This window comes from Mobula birostris, chromosome 16 (assembly GCF_030028105.1).
Source record: "Mobula birostris isolate sMobBir1 chromosome 16, sMobBir1.hap1, whole genome shotgun sequence".
NCBI classification, from domain to species: domain Eukaryota; kingdom Metazoa; phylum Chordata; class Chondrichthyes; order Myliobatiformes; family Myliobatidae; genus Mobula; species Mobula birostris.
Window position 1 is genome coordinate 13,615,830 of NC_092385.1, and position 20,922 is coordinate 13,636,751.

Genomic DNA, 20,922 nt, shown 5'->3' on the forward strand with positions numbered 1-20,922 from the left:
TACCAATGATCTGGATGATAATGTGGTGAACTGGATTAGCAAATTTGCAGATAGCACCAAGATTGGAGGTGTAGGGACAGCGAGGAAGACTATCAGAGCTTGCAACAGGATCTGGACCAGCAAGAAAAATGGGCTGAAACATGGCAGATAGAATTTAATGCAGACAAGTGCAAGGTGTTGCACTTTGGTAGGACCAACTAGGGTAGGTCTTAAATAGTGAATGGTAGGACTCTGAGGAGTGTGGTAGAACAAAGGGATCTGGGAATACAGGTCCATAATTCATTGAAAGTGGCGGCATAGGTAGATAGGGTTGTAAAAAAAGACTTTTGACACATTGGTCTTCATAAGTCAAAGTACAGAGTATAGGAGACGGGGTACAAGATGTTGGTGAGACCTAATTTGGAGTATTGTGTGCAATTTTTGGTCACCAATCTACAGGAAAGATGTAAATAAGATTGAAAGAGTAGAGAGAAAATTTACAAGGATGTTACTGAGTCTGGAGGATCTGAGTTATAAGGAAATATTGACTAGGTTAGGACTATATTCCCTGGAATGTTGAAGATTGAAAGGATATTTGATAAAGGTATAAAAATAATGAGAGATGTAGATAGGGTAACTGCAGGGAGGCTTTTTCCATTAAGGTTGGGTGGAACCAGAGGTCATGGGTTAAGGGTGAAAGTGTAAGGGGAACCTGAGGGGAAACTTCTTCACTCAGAGGGTCATGAGAGTGCAGACGAGCTACCAGTGCAAGTGTTGCATGTGAGTTCAATTTCAATATTTAAGAGAAGTTTGGATAGGATGACAGGGGTATGGAGGGTTATGGTCCAGTGCGGGTAGTTGGGGGTAAGCAGTTTTAATGGTTTTGCATAGACGAGATGGGCTAAAGGGCCTGTTTCTGTGCTGTACTTCTCTATGACTCGTTGTTAGATTGAGGAGTGCAGGCCCAAACCCAAAAAGCTGCAGATGCTGAAAATCCAAAACAAAAGCTGAAAATGCTGAAAGCACTTGGCACCCAGCTTTGGTGAGAAAGAATCAACATTTCAGATCAATGACCTTTCATCAGAACTGGAAAGGTGAGAGAAAAGTTGTTTTAAGTTATGGTAGGTCAAAGTTTGGGAGGGTGGGGAGCATGCAGAGAAAGAGGATGCCTCTGTAGCCCACTGAGCTTGCCACTCATGTTTGTCTAGGGGAATCAGCTTTCGGCCTCGTCAAACAAGTTTGGGTGGATGCTGTGTAATGTACCCCAGTACAAACCCACAATGCCAAATATCAGACAGTACACAATAGGTGATTAATTGGTTACAGTTTAGATCTCTTACTTTGCTATGTGGTTAGTAAAGTAACAAAAAATTTTTTTTTAAAGCGCCACTTTATTAAATAGTTCGTGCACAACAATCATTGGAGCTCACTCCTCAGGTATTCCTCCATAAACAACCTCTGCCGAAACGTCACCGACCTCCGGACCCTTGAATTCCCGTATTCGCCATCCGGTGATCACTGAGCGCCCTCTGCACTCGTCCTTCCTCTTCACTTGCCTTGACCGAAAGCCTGCGAAAAATCCCAGCTCCCAGACATACAAGAAAGAATAACATTTCTCCCATTGGTTAGCTATCCGTTATATGTAGTTATAACCCGAACATTGCTGCCACAGAGAAACCATTACATCAGCAGTTAACATTACTGAGGACCCTACACCTGTAAGCACAAACGTACAGTACCAAAGTTGTCAAAGTGACTTTGACAATTAATGTAACAGGCAACTGGAAACGCAGGATTGCTCTTCCATTTGATGTAGAACAAAGAGCAATGGAGCAGGCTCTTCAGTGATGTTGATGAACTGCATCCCTTCCTTCTGCACATGATCCATATCCCTTCATTCCCTACAAGTTCATGTGGTTATCTAAAAACCTTTTAAAACCACTATCATATAATTTGTTAAATATTATGCATCTTCCATCATTTACAATTATTTTTTGTACGCTGGTGACACATGTAAGGTTGTCATTACTATCTTGAATGCTCCTTCACTTTGAGTAGCCTTCAGTCTAGAATTCCTAGAAGTCACTGGAAGTGTTATATTTAACCATCATTTGGCCTTATTTTGTTTTGTCAGTGAGAAACCTAACAGCAACACTTTAACCAACATCTTGTTCTGTCTGCTGGACCAAGTAATCATGTAATTTTAAACAGCTGTTTTTTTATAGAATGAGAAACCATCTAATTTTGTTAAACTCATAAATTAATATATTTTATATATGAGTAGAATATATGAATTTCTTTGACAGAGAAATAAGTTCACTCAAGAATCTTTTAGGATTTTCTAAATATTTTACTCTCCTATTCTTCATGGTTTACAGGCTTCATAATTCATGGAGTGCAGCAGTGATAGTCAAACACAATATACATTGGATTCTGGTTAATCGAGACAGCTACTTATTTGAGATAACTCTTAAAGAACAAAAGCCAATCGAGAAAATAGGTGAGATTCCATTCTAGGCTGCTTAATTAGGACAGGGGACAGTTGCTGAACAGTTTCTAACTAGCGTCAGTCACACGTATAGTTAGGTGTGGCCATTAGGCACTACACTATGCTTAGAGTGAACCATAGGTTTGTAAATAATGTCAGTTGAATATGCTTGTGTATATTAAAGTATATTAAAAAGAAGTAATTTTTGACACTACTTCACGCAGGAAACTGAAGACAGTCCATTTTCTGCACTTGGTGTCTATGCTAATGTTGTTCATTTACAGTCAATCAAAAGAACACAGAAGCATATATTGGATGAATTCCTCCGTCCATAACTATAGTGGATTCTGGTTAATTGGGCCATATCAGGATCATTACGTTTTTGCACAATTAACCGACTGCCCCAATAGCCAAAGTTTCATGGAAATAGTTAAAAGGATATAAAAAAGACAAATGATCTTTTAACTGAGTAATGAATTAGTATTTAAATGAAATTTAAAGCAAATTAGAACACTACCAATGATACTTCAGTGCTATAAAACTGTGTGTTAGCTCCTGATAGTTATCGACAGAGGGCTTCATCCAGTATGCTGCTGTGTATCGGGTGTCTAGAGAACAGTAGCCCCTCTGGTGAAGGGTTTTTTGTGTCCATTCTGGGGCAGCTCAATTCTCATTGGTCCCCACCAGATACTCAGCTCTCACATGTGCCTCAAAGTAACAGTTTGCATGCGACAGTGGCCACACCCTGGTACAGGCTTCGGCAGACAGGCTAAACCAGATGAGAGTAGACAGTGAGGTAGGGGTATGACTGGCCCAGAATAGAAACGTAGAAAACATACAGCACAGTACAGGCCCTTTGGCCCATAAAGCTGTGCCGAACAAGTCCCTACCTTAGAACTACCTAGGCCTCTATTTTTCTAAGCTCCATGTAGCCATCCAGGAGTCTCTTAAAAGACCCTGTCGTTTCCACCTCCACTGCTGCCAACCCATTCCACACACTCAACACTCTCTGTGTTTAAAAAAAACATACCCCTGACATCTCCTCTGTACCTACTTCCAATCACCTTAAAACTATACCCTCTCGTGCTAGCCGTTTCAGCCCTGGGGAAAAGCCTCTGACTATTCACACGATCACTGCCTCTCATTATCTTGTACAATTCTATCAAGTCACCTCTCATCCTCCGTTGCTCTAAGGAGAAAAGGCCGAGTTCACTCAACCTATTCTCATAAGGCATGCTCCCCAATCCAGGCAACACCCTTGTAAATCTCCTCTGCACCCTTTCTATGGTTTCCATGTCCTTCCTATAGTGAGGCGACCAGAATTGAGCACAGTACTCTAAGTGGGGTCTGAGCAGGGTCCTATATAGCTGCGGCATTACCTCTCGGCTCTTAAACTCAATCCCACGATTGATCAGGAATGTGAAGTCAGCTCTGGTAGACTGGGCAGGTGAGATCCAACAGCCAAGTTCTACAATACTTTGTGCAGAGCAAATGGTATAGTAAGGCACAGAAGTCATGGTTTCCACTGCAACCAAGGAAGACCCCAGTTTGTGAAAACTACTCATACCACTGAACCTGGACTTCAGAGGCGGAGAGACCGGAACTGTCCCTGTGCAACAGTTTTTCCACTTTAAAATCACTCTTGCTCACGGAGGGTTCAAAGATTCTTCCAAGATCCTAACTTGTTGAAGTTGCGAAATCGTTTCCTTTTCACTCCTGCCATTTCTGACATCGCCAAGCTTGAATACTTGAAACTGCAGTGAGCAAAACGATTTTAAATTGTCTTACTGTTTTTTTTTAATCAACCATCAATGACAAAAATCACTGCTTTTTGAACAAATACAAGCAACTGACGCTATATAAAAACTGGTCGCTCTAACTTGTGTGGCCGCTCTAAAGTCCAACGGCCACATAAGTTCACTCAACTGATGCTAGTTTGGAACTGTTCAGCATCAGTCTTCTGTCCCAATTAATCAGCATAGTGCCCCAATAAATGAAAGGAATCCCAGCTATTTTCTTACTTAGTCTTTGTTCTTTAAGAGTTGTCCCAAATAAGCAGTTGCCTTGAATAATCGATTGACCAGTTAACTTGAATCCGCTGTATTAGGAATTGATACAGTTTTATAGTACTGTAGTGATATTGGTAGTGTTCTAATTTGTACTGTATTTCATTTAAATGTTTTTTTTAATTTAGTTGTCTTTTTAAGCTATTTCCATGAAACTTCAGCTAATTAGGGCAGCTGCTGAATGGGACCAAAGTGTTCTGGTCCCGATGTGTCCCAATTAATCAGAATCTACTGTATTTTTTGATCTCCAGATCATCATATTAATACCTTGTTTTCCCACAATCTCTTTCTGTGTATCTAGATATGATATCTGTCTCTTACATCATTTAGTTTACTGCACATGACTATCTTAAAGCAGCAACCCAATTTTTTTATTTAATTTGTATGCAATTTCTGAGTAGCTCCATTAAGACACTCTTAAAACTGACCTATTAGAATGAGCTGGGTGTCACTCCTTTGACAGATTTATTGTTTTTATCTGATTATGTTGCCATGAAGCACTATTATTAAAGGATCTGCTACAGTGCAAGTAGTTAAGTGTGAAAAGTGAACAAGCTTTCATACATTAAGAACTTCAGAGATTGTAACTAAAGCATGTTGTTAAAGCAGACCTGTGCAACATCTATGTGCATCCGCAATATATCCGGCCTGTGTTCATTAAGTTGAAGATGTTCCGGTCTTCAGCCCTGTTAATGACTAAGCTATCTAAAAATATTTTAAGTCTTGTTTTCAAATGTTAAACATAGTCTTCATTTGTATGCTTGTTATTTTTCCTCATGAAGTTTTAAGTCCAATTTATGAAGCTATTGCTTTTGAATGTTCTGGAAACTGCCAGCATGTTTCCAACTTCTTCTGAAGTTGTATGCAGAGGTGGGTATGGTTTTTAGTAGTGAATTAGATAACCACTTCTTCCATGGCTAGTTTGTCAGTGGTTGATAGATGTTACTATTTTCTGAGTAACATCTTCAGAGGATTTGATTTGAGCTTGCTGTTGAGATCATTATTTCTGCATCAGGCTTGGCTGTCATATCTATCACTGTTGACTGGCTTTATGTTAAATAAAATCCAATGCTCTTGATCTTCTTAACCTTTTTCACTAAGTTATGGGGCGGGAGGAAACTATCAACTAATTCATCACTGAATTAAATTTGAAGAACAGTCCAGAAAGGTACTTTGCAGCAACAGTGATTTCCTTTGGAAATATTTGTTATTATCCGTCTGTAACCAACATTCATTTATTTCACTGGGAGCATAAAAGGAATTTACAATACATTTACAAAAGCATTGAACTTGCTCAGATATATGACAATATTACATTGTAGTTATTTTGTTGTTATGTGAGCAAAGGTTTAAGAGAAAAAATCCCTTGTGAGAGGACGTAAAATGCCATATTTTTGTTAATTGTTTATGTCATTATGAATTGAATTGACTTTACGTGAGGGGTAAAAATCTTTATGTCTCCATCTGAATGTGCAATGTGCAAATTATAGTAATTTGTAATAAATAGTATGTACAGTAAGATACACAACAGAACAGTCAATATAGCTTAGAAATAAGATTGTATCAGTGTGAATTAATCAGTCTGATGGCCTGGGTGGAATAAGCTGACCCGGAGCCTGTTGGTCCTGGCTTTAATGCTGCGGTACCATTTCCCAGATGGTAGCAGCTGGAGCAGTTTGTGGTCAGGGTGACTCAGGTCCCCAATGATCCTTCAGGCCCTTTTTTACATATCTGTCACTGTAAATGTCCTGAATGGCGGGAAGTTCACATCCACAGATGCACTGGGCTGTCCGCACCACTCTCTGCAGAGCCCTGTGATTGGGTGAAGTACAGTTCCCATACCAGGCAGTGATGCAGCCAGTCAGGATGCTCTCAATTGTGCCCCTGTAGAAAGTCCTTAGGATTTGGGGACTCATGCCAAACTTCTTCAACCGTCTGAGGTGAAAGTGGCACTTTTGTGCTTTTTTCACCATGTAGCCGGTATGTACAGACCCAAGTGTGGTCCTCGGTGATGCGTATACCGAGGAACTTAAAGTTGTTCACACTCTCAACCCCAGATCCATTGATGCCAATAGGTTTGAGCCTGTCTCCGTTCCTCCTGTAGTCCACAATCAGCTGCTTTGTTTTTGCAACATTGAAGGAAAGGTTGTTTTCTTCACACCACTATGTCAAGAGTGATGACTTCTTCTCTGTTGGCTGCCTCGTTATTATTTGAGATAAAGCCAATCACTGTAGTATCATCTGCAAATTTAATTTGTAGATTGGAGGTGGGTGGCGACATAGTCATGGGTATACAGAGAGTAAAGGAGGGGGCTCCTGTATTGAGAGTCAGAGGGGCAGGAGTGAGGGAGCCCAGTCTTACCACCTGCCGGCGATCTGACAGGAAGTCCAGGATCTAGCTGCACAAGGCAGGGTGAAGTCCAAGGTGTCTGAGCTTCTTGTCAAGCCTGGAAGGTATTAGGTACATATTTCAGCAAAAATAATACAACTTGTAAGTGGGAAACACAATGGTCATTTACTTAGAGAGCAAATGAAGGTAGGAATTTAGAACTGACAACACCACAACACACCAAAAGTTGACATCAGAAACTTATTTTAAAAATTGATATTAACACATGTTTTACATTTGTTTGTTTGATAATTTCCTGTTACCCACTAGATAGGTTTGTTTACTCTGCATTAATTTATAGATTGCAGATGCAGTCTATTTCCTGTTACTTGTAAGCTTTTGAAGTACTTTGTCAAACAAAACTGTTTTAGTTTAGCTACAACATGTTTGTCTGCTGTACCCAAAAAAGTGGAAAATTTCTCTGATATGTCCTGTTCAGCAGGACAGTCCAATCCAATCCTATCAATTAAAGACCAATTGAAGCCCAATCAGTGTATTCTCCTAATCATAAGCAAAGTAATGTAAGAAGTTATCCCATTAGGTAGCACTTGCTGTCCAGTAATCTGGTTACCAATGCCCTGTTCAGATTTTGCCAGGATTACACAGCTCTAGAATTCTTCAGAGCCTTGGCTCTGAGAGGAATCAGTGAGCTGAATCCAAAGGCAAGGTAAAATTTGTCTCTATGATATCGAGGCAACGATTGACCAAGTGTAATATAAAGGAATCTTGGTAAAACTGAAGTCAATGGAAATTGGGAGTGTAGCACTTCAGTGGTTTAACTTAACCCTTACACACATGTATTGGTTGTGGTTATTGTAGATCTCAGCTACTTCATTGATAACCTTCCTTCTATCAGGTCAGAAGTGAGAATGAATGCAGATGATTGCAGTGTTCAATCCACTCATAACTCTCTGGAAATGAAGCTCTTCATTCTTATTTGCAGCAAGACCTAGGCCACATTTAGGTCTCGATTAATAAGATGCAAGTCATATTTGTGTCACATAAAGATAATCTCCAAGAGGAGATTCCTAAACATGTCTACCTGACATCAATTGCTGTGTCCCCAACCTTCAAATGGATCAGCCACATAAACGACGCTGTATATGTAAGAACTGGCTAGAATCTATTTTTCCTATGATCTGACTTAAATCCTATTAACCCAAAGCTTGCAATCAAGAGTGTGATGGAATACTCTCTGCTTGCCTGGACAAGTGCATCTGAATAAGTACCCAAAAAACTCAAATCCTGCTTGATTAGTACATCATCCACCACTCTGATTCTTCATTCTCTCCACCTCCTTCACACAAAAAATGCGTTGTCTGCCATTTTCAAAATGTTTCCGCTGGTTATTCTGACACAATTCTCAGACTTGTAAGTTCATCTCCAAGTTGAACTCCATCCTCCTTGGAGATCTATCAAGGTTCCTTAATCACTCTCCCACCCCCACCAGAGAATAATCCAAAGCACTGCCATGGTTCATGAAAGTTGCTCGCCACAACCTTTTTAAACAGCGTTTGGGATCCCTATAAATGTTGGCCTTACCAGTGATGCTTTCATGCCAAAAAATGAATTTTAAAAACAAAAGATATTTCTATGATGGCAGTGAAGTACGTTTGCCTTCAAACAAAAAGAATGCCAAGAAACACCATAGGTCAATTTAGCTAAAGTATGCAAAAAGCTTAAAAGTTTATGAACAGGATTGAAAAACTCGATAAAAGGAAGATAGATGCAGTTATCGTTTTTTTTTACTAAATGAATGCAATTCACATTATCCACATTTTTACAATATTTGGTCATCGTCGCTGATGATTTCCATCTTGGAATGTAACTAAATCTTTCACCTGGTGAACAGATGTGAACATTACTGACTTAACGTGAGTGGATTAACTGGCAGTTTTAGTTAAAGTGGTAAGAAATATGCAGTATTATCATTTTCTAGAGAATTTTACTTTTGTGGTATATTGTAAATGTTAAGTCCACATTAATTGTGGCTTGTGCAAATTGATTTTTCTTTCAATAAGGTAGTGCAAGACAGATTAACATTCCAAATCACTGGAAGACTGTTAACTAACCTGTTTTGCATCTGACTCAGCAGGGAATACCTGACCGTTACGTGTTTTTCCATCAGTATATAGTTTTTTCTAAAGTCATCTTTTAAAAATTGAGTTGATGCTGCTAGAAGAACTCAATACCTAGAAATATACCTGTATATCAAGTTGAATTAAATACTTCAGAGACTTTTATTTCTCTGTTTTGTAAAATACACCATAAATTTCAGAAATGTATAAAGTTGTTAGATCCAAAGGTTGGTCCTCCTGGTATCTGTGGATTTTATTTATCAGAAATCATTAAGCTAAGTCTGCATGAATCCAGAATGTTTCAAACTGTCCTGCTAAATAAATTAAAATTTGCGTAATTCAAGTCCTCAGTTTGTCTGGTAGAATTCTTTGGTTTAAACCTTTGATGGTCAATTCACTATTTGGGTGTGATGTTTGCTTCTTGAAAGAATTTTTAGAAAAGTAGGATTTATATGTTTACCCTTTTTTGATCGCCTTATTTAAGAAAGGACATACTGGCACTAGAGACAGTTCAAAAGAGATTCACCAGGCTAATTTCTGGGATGTGAGGATTCTTGGGAGTTCAGAAGAAAGGGGGATGATCTTTTTGAAATATCTAAGACCCTTCAGGGGAAAGATATAGTAGATGTCAACATGTTTCTGCTAGTGAGAGAATCTCAAAAGGAAGAATGTAATTAAAATATTAGGGGGTGGTCATTTGAACCTGAGGAATGTAGGAACTTCTCACAGAAGGCAATGTATCTCTGGAGTTCTGTAGTTGAAAGGGATGTGGAGGCTAGATCATTGGGAGGATTTAAAAAGGATGTGGATGCATTTTTGAACGATGGGGGAAATGAGAGCCGTGGAGAAATGGCTTGGAAGACAGGAGATGGGCCTGGGTCAGGATCAGGGAGCCAAGTGGCTTAGTTTTGCACCTACTTTCTTCTGCTTCTTGTCATTAATGGTACTGAGTATTTTTGCTCAATCTCCTTGAGGAAAGTGAAATTGGATAAGCAATGCTGTGAACTTATGATATCGAGGCACTGCAACATATTTTGGTTGGTGACACAGTGATTTCTTGAAGGTAGTACTTAGTAGATTCCAGAGTCCAAAATGAGTTGGCAAACCTGTTGCAAAAATACCATTTTAAAACCATAAGAAATGGAGAAATATCATATACTTAAATATATTATAACTAATAAGCTATCTTGCAGTTAATCAAACTGGGTCAAATACGCTTCTGTTTCATGTATAATGTGATCATGTACTTTAGAGACCAGATACTACACAAACCACAATGACATCATTCAGTAAAGGAAGGCATGCAGCAAGTCATGGTAGGTTGTTAGAATGAGCTGACAAGAGAGTATCTTTAAATACAAAATGATGCAGTGGTTTTGAATGAAAAGCTTTTGTGCTGGAAATATTATATATTGGGTAAGAGTGTATCAAGTGTTCTTTGTTACAAGATATAACGATGATAGAAATTCTGGTTGGTGAGATTTACCTTTACAAGCCGAGTGTATTACGTGTACTATGTTCCAGCATATCTTGGTATCAAATAGTTTTAGTGCTTGGGACAAGAATCATGAGCAGAGCTATTGAATACCAATATATCTGAGCATTCTTATTGGGATTTCTACTTTTCACCTTAATTTTAATTAGTCCTTTTGTAAAAACTACATATCGGAAACTTTAGCAGTTCCCTGATAGACTAAAATTTGTAAAGAAAATATCAGGTAGGTTTGACTGAACAAGGTTGAATGAATATATATATTAAAAAAAGTTTGTGCTCAGCACATTAGAAGAGTTATTAAAAATTCTAACTTAATTGGCATAAAATTGAATTTTCAAAGCTTTGGCTAATGTTACAAGGGAAAGAAATGTTGGATTGAAGAATCAATCTCTAGGTGGGGTTTTTCAACTTCATATTTGTCTGGACAAGTGAACTTTGGGCTACAAGCTACGAATACATATTTATTTGCAGCCCACTAAACTGAAGTACTCTAGGGTTTCAGGTTGTCAAAATCTTGGATTATTGTATGGGAAATCATCATTGTGACTCATTACCTTCAAACCAGGTGCCAGTTATTAAATATCTCCTGTTTTAATTATAACAGCTTTTGAAGACTGACTTTTCAGATGCTGGATCAAACAACCCAAGTCAACAAAATAATTATTCAAGCAATATTTTGGCATCAGAGTCAAAACCAGCTGTTCCCTTAGACCTGCCTCATCCTCAAGAAGTGACTGGCATCCCATCTGTCCTTGCAAGCACTCTGGATCACATAGTAGGCCAGCTGGATGTTCTTACCCAGGTGGGTGACATGAATAGTAGTGTATTTCTGCCAGTGAAATATGAAGAAAGATTTTTCTTATCTGGCTCATCTAAGTAAAGATTGGAAAACAAGCCAGGTTTCTTTTACAGGTGTACATTTAAAATCTGTTGGATTTAGCTAGGCCTGTTTAATCTCGTGCATCTGGGCTCAAACTCAGAGAAAATGCAGAGGCAGTTGTTAAAGATTTGTAATGCTACATATTTGGTAAACAGATTTCTGGACAAAAGGTTGACTTGACCTTTATATCATTGTTTAAAACCATTCATAAATCTTACTGAGCAAGCAATTACAAAACAAAACAGAGATGGCCAATACTGGCCTAAAACCACAAAACCTGTTTTTATTGAAACAAATGTAAATTTGACAGAGAATAGTCTAATATTTTAATAATTGCAACTTGCACTACTGGCTTCCAATTTAATTTTTTCTCATTTATTATGTCTTTAAGGTAAAAGTTCTGTGCAATTTTTAATAAGTTGCTTTAAAAACATGAAAATAACACAAACTTGATAGAAATTATGAGAAGACTAAAGATTCATTTTATTATCAAAGTATGTATGTAGAATACAACTCAAAGATTCATCTTCTCCAGATAGCCATAAAATACAGAAAAACCATGGAAATGGCTTAAAGAAAAGACATCAACCCACCCCCCACATGAAGAAAAAAATGCAACAAAAACTCACAACCCCTCTCCCCCCTCCCCCAACCCCTCACTTATACTCACACAAAAACCAACAGATCGCCCACCTGGAAAATGGCAGCTAGAACATCAAACCCCAAACCCACAACCCTTTCCCTCACAAAAAACTAATAGATCGCCCACAAGGAAAAGAAACTGTGACAATAACATCAAACCCCATCCCCCTCTCTCGCACGCAAAAAACTAACAGATCCTCCACACTGAAAGAGCGGTGGAGCAGGATAATGCACAACAGTAAAGGATAGTAACAGTGAAAAGCGTACGGAAAAAAGGTATTAGGAAAATTTCAAAGTCATCATATGTTATCATATACAACCCTGAGATTCATTTTTCTTGCAGGCACATTCAATAAATCTATAGAATAATAAACATAAAAACGATTTGTTAAGTCCAAGGTTCTCCCTTAGTTGAGTAAAACAAACATTCAATGGTAATCCAAATACAGCTCAGGAAATGAGTATAAGTAAATCTGCCGTGATTTGTACATGATGGTATAATTAATTTCACTAAAATCTTAGGGTGTTTTTGTTCTGTAGAATACTAATTTTTTTTTTCATTTGGCCTTGGATAACACTGAGGCATTCATCTGTGTAGAATAGAACATTTACAAAGAGTGGTTGAATGTTGTGATTAAATACCATGTGGTAAAACACCCTATTCTCAGGATGATCCTACTGTTGTTATTATTCCTATGCTTGTGAAGGTGCCAGAGGAGCTGCTGTACCTCACAGGCTTGAAGTGCATCAGGTAGGCCAAGTCACCATCCCAATAACTTAAGACTAATATCAAAGTTAACCTGATAAGACAGCCCCCAGCCAATGGAGGTGGAAAAAAACAATTTACATTATGATATTGTTTTAAATCTGGACTTTGTCTTGATATGTGACTCAGCTGGTTAGTAAAGGTTGTAAGTATGGGATAGAGCACATATATGATACTTTGTGGGTAGAATAGTATGTCCTGACCATGATAATCGTAGGAAATCAATGTTTCAATTCTGTACTCCATATTTTACCTACTAAAATCAATTAGTTATTTTGTTTTAAATAGTTAATACATTTATTACTCGATGTTGATTACTATAATGATGATTGATCAGTTTGTTTGATGCTATAACATTTATTCAGAGAATCAGAAACATCCTGCTTGAAGCAGAAATTTAATTTCTGTCCCCAATTTTATGGGGAAATTGATACAGACAATATGATATACTTCCCAAATTTGTCACTATATACAATTTCCAGGAATTTCATTAATACTGTAAAGATTTCACTTCCACTTTCAAAATAAAAAGGCTTTTAGAATAATGTAAGAGTGTCTTCAAGGAAATATACAGAAGTTTGTTCTGTGAATTCAGGCTGTTTTAAATTATCTGTTACATTTGTGGATTTTGTGCAGGTTTTCATGATATAAAGACATAGAGTTTTTTCAGTAAAAGCAAAACTTTCACCTTGATAAAATTTGCTGACATGAAATTGATGAGATATAAAATGGATTCTTGACCTCATAATCGAAGTACCGTTTTATGATCTTGCACTTCATTGTTTACCTGCACTGAGCTTTCTCTGAAACTGTTACACTTCATTCTGCATTCATAGATTTTTAGACTTATTTTATTATCAAAGTATGTATGCAGAATACAACTTTGAGATTTTTCTTCTCCAGATAGCCATAAAATACAGAAAACCATAGAAGTAGTTGAAAGAACTACTCCATACTCAAAAAGAAAAAGAAAGAAAAACTTGCAAACACCAAAATCCCCCATCCCCTCCCTTGCACAAAAACTAACGGAGCAACCAAACCCCAGCCTACCAGTTAGCAACAACAAAGAATGGGCAACAGCACGAAAAAATCATCAAATTGAAGGAGGCCAATATGAACCATAGTCCAATCCATAAATCTCAGAATTTATGCCCCCTCCAAGGGTAGCAACACGAAACAGTACCCTTTCCAAGGGCAGCGACCCGAGCCGGCGGCCCCTCCGAGCCCAGTGACCTGAACCATCTGTGAGAACTGTTCATCCTTTGCATTTGTCTAGATGTTTCAATCTTTGTCAACGCTTTAATAATTAAGAAATGTAGTCGATCATGGCCCCTCGTCTCACCTCTGAGCTCCCCTCATGGTAGCTCGTGCTCACATTTCTCTCCTGGAGTTTTCTCGGGGACAACAGAGCACTAGCTCACTTGATCGAACTGCAGACTGTAAGTCCCAGCCTCCAACAGTTTCAAAAGCAAAATTAAGTTAAAAAGAATAAGCAGAGGACATAGAAAAATTGAAATGATTAAGTATCTGGAAGATGTTGCCTGAGGAATCATTGTTTGCTGGCGCCATCTTGGCCATCAACTCAGAATTGTTATCAGTTTACCTTGTTCTACCTCAATGCACTGGGTAATGATCTGACCTGGATGAACAGTATGCAAGATAAGCTTTTCACTGTATCACAGTACGTTTGACAATAACACTGGACTGCATTTTCTTTTCAAAAGTGTTGATTTCTCTGAATTTTTTAATGTTTATGAAAGACTGCATGAAGTTGAACTCATACATAATTTCAGACTACTTGTATCAAGTTTGGAGGAAAATTAACTTTTATTGAATATAATGTCTTTAATGGGATAATGGAGCTGACACTGTGCAATAGTTAAACTAAGCTTAAGGTGTTTTGTTGATGATTTTCATTTGTACTCAGTGGCCAACAATAACCAGCCAGCATTGATGAATTCCAGTTGCCCTGATATCACTTCTCCATGAATGCAGTATCCTTGTGAAATATTTCACCATGCTCATCATTTATTGCACTAAGATTTGCAAGGAAAAAATCTAAGTGGGAATGTAGAAGATGAATCTTCAGTGTTATGTTGCACTTCATGGTTTCGTAGGCTTGAATCATGTTGTCAACCAGTTGCTCTGTAGTTGCCAACTTCCTTGAATGCCTTCCATGTGATTTTCACCGGTCCCACTAGAAGTTCCTTGAATTGCCTGTCATTGAAGACTTGTTTGATTTGTGGACCGATAAAAACACTTGCCTTCATCTTGGCATCAGTTATTCTAGGAAACATCTGTCTCAAATATTGAAGTCTTTCACTTTCCTTGTTCATATGAGGCAAAAATATCTTTGTAGGGTCTGCGAGTGACTTATGTACCACACTTTTTTGCCCTGGAACCAACTGCTTGTGGAGTGGCCAATCAGAATCAGGTTTATTATCACCGGCATGTGACGTGAAATTTGTTAACTTAGCAGCAGCAGTTCAATGCAATACATAATCTAGCAGAGGAAAAAAAATAATAAGTAAATCAATTACGGTGTATGTACATTGAATAGATTTAAAAAACGTGCAAAAACAGAAATGCTGTATATTTTTTAAAAAGTGAGGTAGTGTCCAAAGATTCAATGTCCATTTAGGAATCAGATGGCAGAGGGGAAGAAGCTGTTCCTGAATCACTGAGTGTGTGCCTTCAAGCTACTGTATCTCCTACCTGATGGTAACAGTGAGAAAAGGGATTTTTCAGCATGACTGTCCCATTCACAAATTAAACAACAGTATTTGGTGTATCCAAGCTGCATTCCTAGCAGCAACGCTACTACTTTCAGATCACCACAGATGCTCCAGTTATAGTTGCTGTACTGTATGCGTTTCCAAATTTTGGTCATTTTCTTTCATGTGTACTACGTAGCTGATTGGTATTGAAGGGTGGACATTGCAGTTGCATAGCAGCACAGCTTTCAGCCTTAACACTGAAGAATCAATAAAAAGATGTCATATTTGTGAGTCATGCTGGCAACTCAAGGCATGTCCAGGCATTCCTGGATAAGATAGAAAGCTTCTCAGCTTATATTGTGGGCAACATTTTCATTGACTGGAACTTCGAAATGAAATAACAGATATGGGCGATTCCAAAGCAATGGTACATGATGGGGAAATTTCATGGTGATTTTCATGATCAGCAGCCCAAAATCCATAAGACATACCCAAAAGTATTCAGGAAGCAAAATCTTTGTTATCCAGTGTAATAAATCAATTCCAGTTACAGACTGAAGCAAATTATAATTTGTATACCCAGAAAGCATGTAATCCATATATTATCCTGAGGGACTATATGGCCAGAAATTCTTTGGCAGTTGCAGAAATAGTGTACAGTAAGTCAATGAATGCTTATTTTGGAGTATACAATATTGCAAACTGCTCAAACTAATTAGGTCCAAAGCATTGTGCACAATAGATGAGCCATGCAAAGTAAAGCAGATGTGTCTTTCCTTTGCATACTTTGCCGGTGTGGAGTGCGTGAAGATACTTCTAATTTGTGAGTAGCTTGTGGTTTATATAATGGCCTTCATGAAATAGCAATGAAACAGCAGTCAGAAAGATCACGGCATCAGTCAGAAGGGTGAAGATCAACATTATGATTGCATTGTGGGCAAGAATTGGGTAGTGATTCAACAAAGATGGTGGAGAATAGGAGACACAAAACAGAACCACCAGTGTGTGTACTCGTATTTGTAGAAGCCCAATTTAAGAATCAGAATCAGGTTTATTATCCTGATATGTCATGAAGTTTGTTATTTTGAAACTGCAATACAGTGGATTCTGGGTAATTGAGCCATTGGTTAATCAGACAGCTGCTTATATGCGACAACTCTTAAAGAACAAAAATAAATCAATTTTTAAAAAGCCGGTATTCCCTTTGTTTATTTGGAACACTATGCCACTTAATTGGGTCAAGAGATGGTTGCTGAACATTTTCTAACTTGCATCAGTCGTGTGCATACCTTGTGGCTTTTAAACACTATACTGTCTTAGATTGAACAGTTTTTAAATAGTGTTTGTTTTATTCAAAAAGCAGTGATTATTTTTCACTGATAGTTGGCGAGAAATAAGCAGTAAGAGAATTCAGAACTGTGTTGCTCACTGCATTTTCAAGAATTCAGACTTGGAAATGCCAGAAACGGCCAGGAGTGAAAATGAAGTGATTTCACTACTTGAAAAAGTTAAGAACTTGGAATAACTTGAAGTTATGTTGATCTTGAATGTTACCTTTGATTCCCACTGAACACTCAGCTCTGTGCGCATAGATAGTGCGCATGCGCCGGTCGTGCGTGCAGCCTGGTACAGCCATTCCGATCTATTCTTTTACTTTCTTCTTCTTACTTTTTAATTTACGTTATTTTTTGTATTTTTTTCTTCACGGTAACATGTCGAAGCTGCACCCTCTCTAACATGCTGGTAGAGAGAGTTTTATTTGGGTTTTCTTTACCGCTGGAAATGGTTACATCCCGACACGCGGGACAGAAGCAAGGTCACATTGTGCATTCCACGGACCAGCAAATCCCGTCCGGCTTAGCTAACAGAGCGGCGGACACCCCTGCCAAAATCCGGAGGAAAACACACAGAGGATGCAGAGGGGGATCACAAAGCCGAGGAAAGAGGACCGGGTCAAGACAACAGAGACTTTTGGAGAAGAGGAGTTTGGTGGGTAATACCGTTCCGGCTGACCGGAAGTGCACCGAGAGCGGTAAGCGTAAAGGAGTTGGGTGCTTACTGATCTGGTTAACAACGGATGGTGCAATCCGGGGTATATTACGATCAAGGAACGTGTTTGCGGACTGGATATTGAACTTTTTACTGTTGGACTTCGGCCACATTCCACCGTGATACAACACTTGGCGGCACGGGAGGTCGTTCCTGCCTGTGGCCATCAAACGTGCAGCTCCTTCCGTGGAGAGTCAGACACACTGAGCCAATAGACTGGTCCTGGACTTATTTTCCATCTGGCATAGTTTGTATTTTGTTGTTTGATTGTTGGGGTTTTTTGTATTGCTATATTTACGCTCTATTCTTGGTTGGTGCGGCTGTAATGAAACCAAATTTCCCTCGGGATTAATAAAGTATATTTATCTATCTATCTCACCTGTGGCTCCAGGTAGCTGTTTGCATGCGACAGCAGTCACACCATGGTGCACCACTTCAATGGGCGGGTTAAACTAGTTGAGAGTAGCCACTGGATCTCATACCCCACCCGGTGAGATGGGGCATGCCTGTGTTAGCACGCAAAGTCAGCTCCAGCAGACTGAGCAGATGAGACGTACAGTGAGATCCAATGGTGAGAAGGCAGCTGTGCTAGGCCGCGTGGATAGCTAAGGGCATTTCGAGGCATAGAAACAGTCATGGTCATACCCTACAGCCAGGGAGGACCCCAGTTGTGACATCTACTCATCCCACTGGACCCGGACCTCTGAGATCAAGAGAGTGGAGCTGCCCCAGTGCGATGGCTTTTCCACTTTTTAAAAACTCTCCTGCAGAGGTTTCCTTTCATTGTCGGATAAGACGGACAACTACCAGTGGTAATGGTAGTGTTCCAATTTGTTTTGTATTTCATTTGAATATATAATTTGTTACTCAGTTAAATGGTAGGTTGTCTTTTTCCATGAAACTTTGGCTAATTGGGGCAGCCGCTTAATTGGGCCAAAAATATTGCTCCTGATGTGTTCTAATTAACCAAAATCCACTGTACATTTAAAAAGTTACTATAGGTTTCAAAATAAATGCTGCAAAAAGAGCAAAATAGTGAGGTGTTCCTAAAATGTTGAGAAGACGCCATGTCCTGGATGGTGAAGGTCCCTGAAGGATACCAAGTTCTTCCTGCACCAGATTTTGAAGATGGCCTCGATGGTGGGGAGGCTAGTTCCCATGATGGAGCTGGCTGAATCTGCAACGCTCTGCAGCCTTTTTTTTTGATCCTGAGTACTGAGGCCTCTAAACCACACCGTGAATCAGAATCAGGTTTGTTATGTGTTGTAAAATTTGTTAACTTAGTAGCAGCAGTTCAATGAAGTACATAATATATAAGAAGAAAAATAACAATAAATAGGTAAATCAATTACAGTATATGTATATTAAATAGATTAAAAATCGTGCAAAAAACAGAAATAATATATATTTTAAAAAGTGAAGTAGTGACCAAGGGTCAAATGTCCATTTAGGAATCGGATGGCAGAGGGGAAGAAGCTGTTCCTGAATCGCTGAGTGTGTGCCTTTAGGCTTCTGTACCTCCTGCCTGATGGTAACAGTGAGAAAAGGGGATGCCCTGGGTGCTGGAGGTCCTTAATAATGGACACTGCCTTTCTGAGACGCCACTCCCTAAAGATGTCCTGGGTACTTTGTAAGCTAGTACCCAAGATGGGCCCGACTAAATTTACAACTCTCTGCAGCTTCTTTTGGTCCTGTTCAGTAGCCCCCTCCCCCCCCCCCAACCACCATACCAGACAGTGATGCAGCCTGTCAGAATGCTCTCCATGGTACATCTGTAGAAGTTTTTGAGTGTATTTGTTGACATACCAAACTTTTTCAAACTCCTAATGAAGTACAGCCGCTGACTTGCCTTCTTTATAACTGCATTGATATATTGGGACCAGGTTAGGTCCTCAGAGATCTTGGCACCCAGGAACTTGAAACTGCTCACTCTCTCCACTTCTGATCCCTCTTTGAGGGTTGGTATATGTTCCTTCATCTTACCCTTCCTGAAGTCCACAATCAGCTCTTTCGTCTTACTGACGACGTTGCGTGCCAGGTTGTTGCTGCGACACCACATCACTAGTTGGCGCAACTCGCTCCTCTTTGCCCTCTGATGTAACCAGTCAGAATATTCTCCATGGCACATCTGTAGAAATTTGAACATAGAACATAGAAATCTACAGCACACTACAGGCCCTCAGGCCCACAATGTTGTGAGGACCTTGTAACCTACTTTAGAAACTGCCTAAAATTTCCATAGCACATAGCCCTCTATTTTTCTAAGCTCCATGTACCTACCTAAGAGGCTCTTAAAAGACCTTATTGTGTCCACTTCTACTACTGCTGGCAGTGCATTCCATGCACCCACCACTGTCTGTGTGAAAAGTTTACCCCTGACATCACCTCGACACCTGTTTCCAAGCACCTTAAAACTGTGCCCTCTCATGTTAGTCATTTCAGCCCTGGGAAAAAGCCTCTGGCTATCCACATGATCAATGCCTCTCATCATCGTATGCACTTCTATCAGGTCACGTGTCATCCTCTGTTGCTCCAAGGAGAAAAGACCAAAATAACGCAACCTATTCTCGTAAGGTATGCCCTCCAATCTAGGCAACGTCCTTGTAAATCTCCTCCACACTCTCTGTATAGTATCCACATCCTTCTGATAGTGAGGTGACCAGAAATGAATACAGTACTCCAAGTGGGGTCTGACCACGGTCTTATATAGCTGTACATCACCTCACGGCTCTTGAACTCAGTCCCACAGCTGATGAATGCCAACACATCATACGCCTTCTTAACAACACTGTCATTTGCTGGAGTCTTTGGTAAAATAACAAATTTCATCAAACTCTTAAAGTATAGTTGCTGGCGTGCCTTGTTCATGGTTGCATGAATACGTTGAACCCAGGATAGATCCTCTAAGATGTTGATGCCCAAGAACTTGAAGTTGCTCAGCCTTTCCACTGCTGACCCATTCAGTGAGAACTGGTGTATGTTCTCCCAATTTCCCTTACTGAAATCCATGATCAATCAATTCCTTGGTCCTACTAACATCGGGTGCAAAGTTGTTGATCATACACCACTCAAACAGCCAGTAAATCTCATTCCTGTACACCACCTTGTCACCATCTGAGATTCTGCCAACAACAGTTGGTTCATCAGTGAATTTCTAGATGCTGTTTGAGTTGTGCCTAGCCACGCAGTCATGAATGTAGAGAGAATAGAGCCGTGGGCTGCATGCATCCTTGAGATGCTCCTGTGCTTTAAGGAAGACTTGCCAGCCTCAGACCATATGTCAGACAGATCCTCTCAAAGGGATTGCATGCAATTCATCATGAGTAACCTGAGCTGTCTGAACACCATGATTAAAAGGACAAAAATCATAGAT

The 20,922-nt window shown here is 39.4% G+C and overlaps 1 protein-coding gene across 1 annotated transcript in view; it reads left to right on the plus strand.

Annotated features, from left to right (window-relative positions):
* The window catches only part of LOC140210986 (uncharacterized), a 157,697-nt gene that overhangs the window by 121,186 nt on the left and 15,589 nt on the right, over positions 1-20,922 (plus strand). Inside the window, exon 10 of the mRNA XM_072280316.1 lies at positions 11,100-11,297. Coding sequence (XP_072136417.1) covers positions 11,100-11,297 — 198 coding nt within the window. The remainder of the gene's footprint in view (positions 1-11,099; positions 11,298-20,922) is intronic.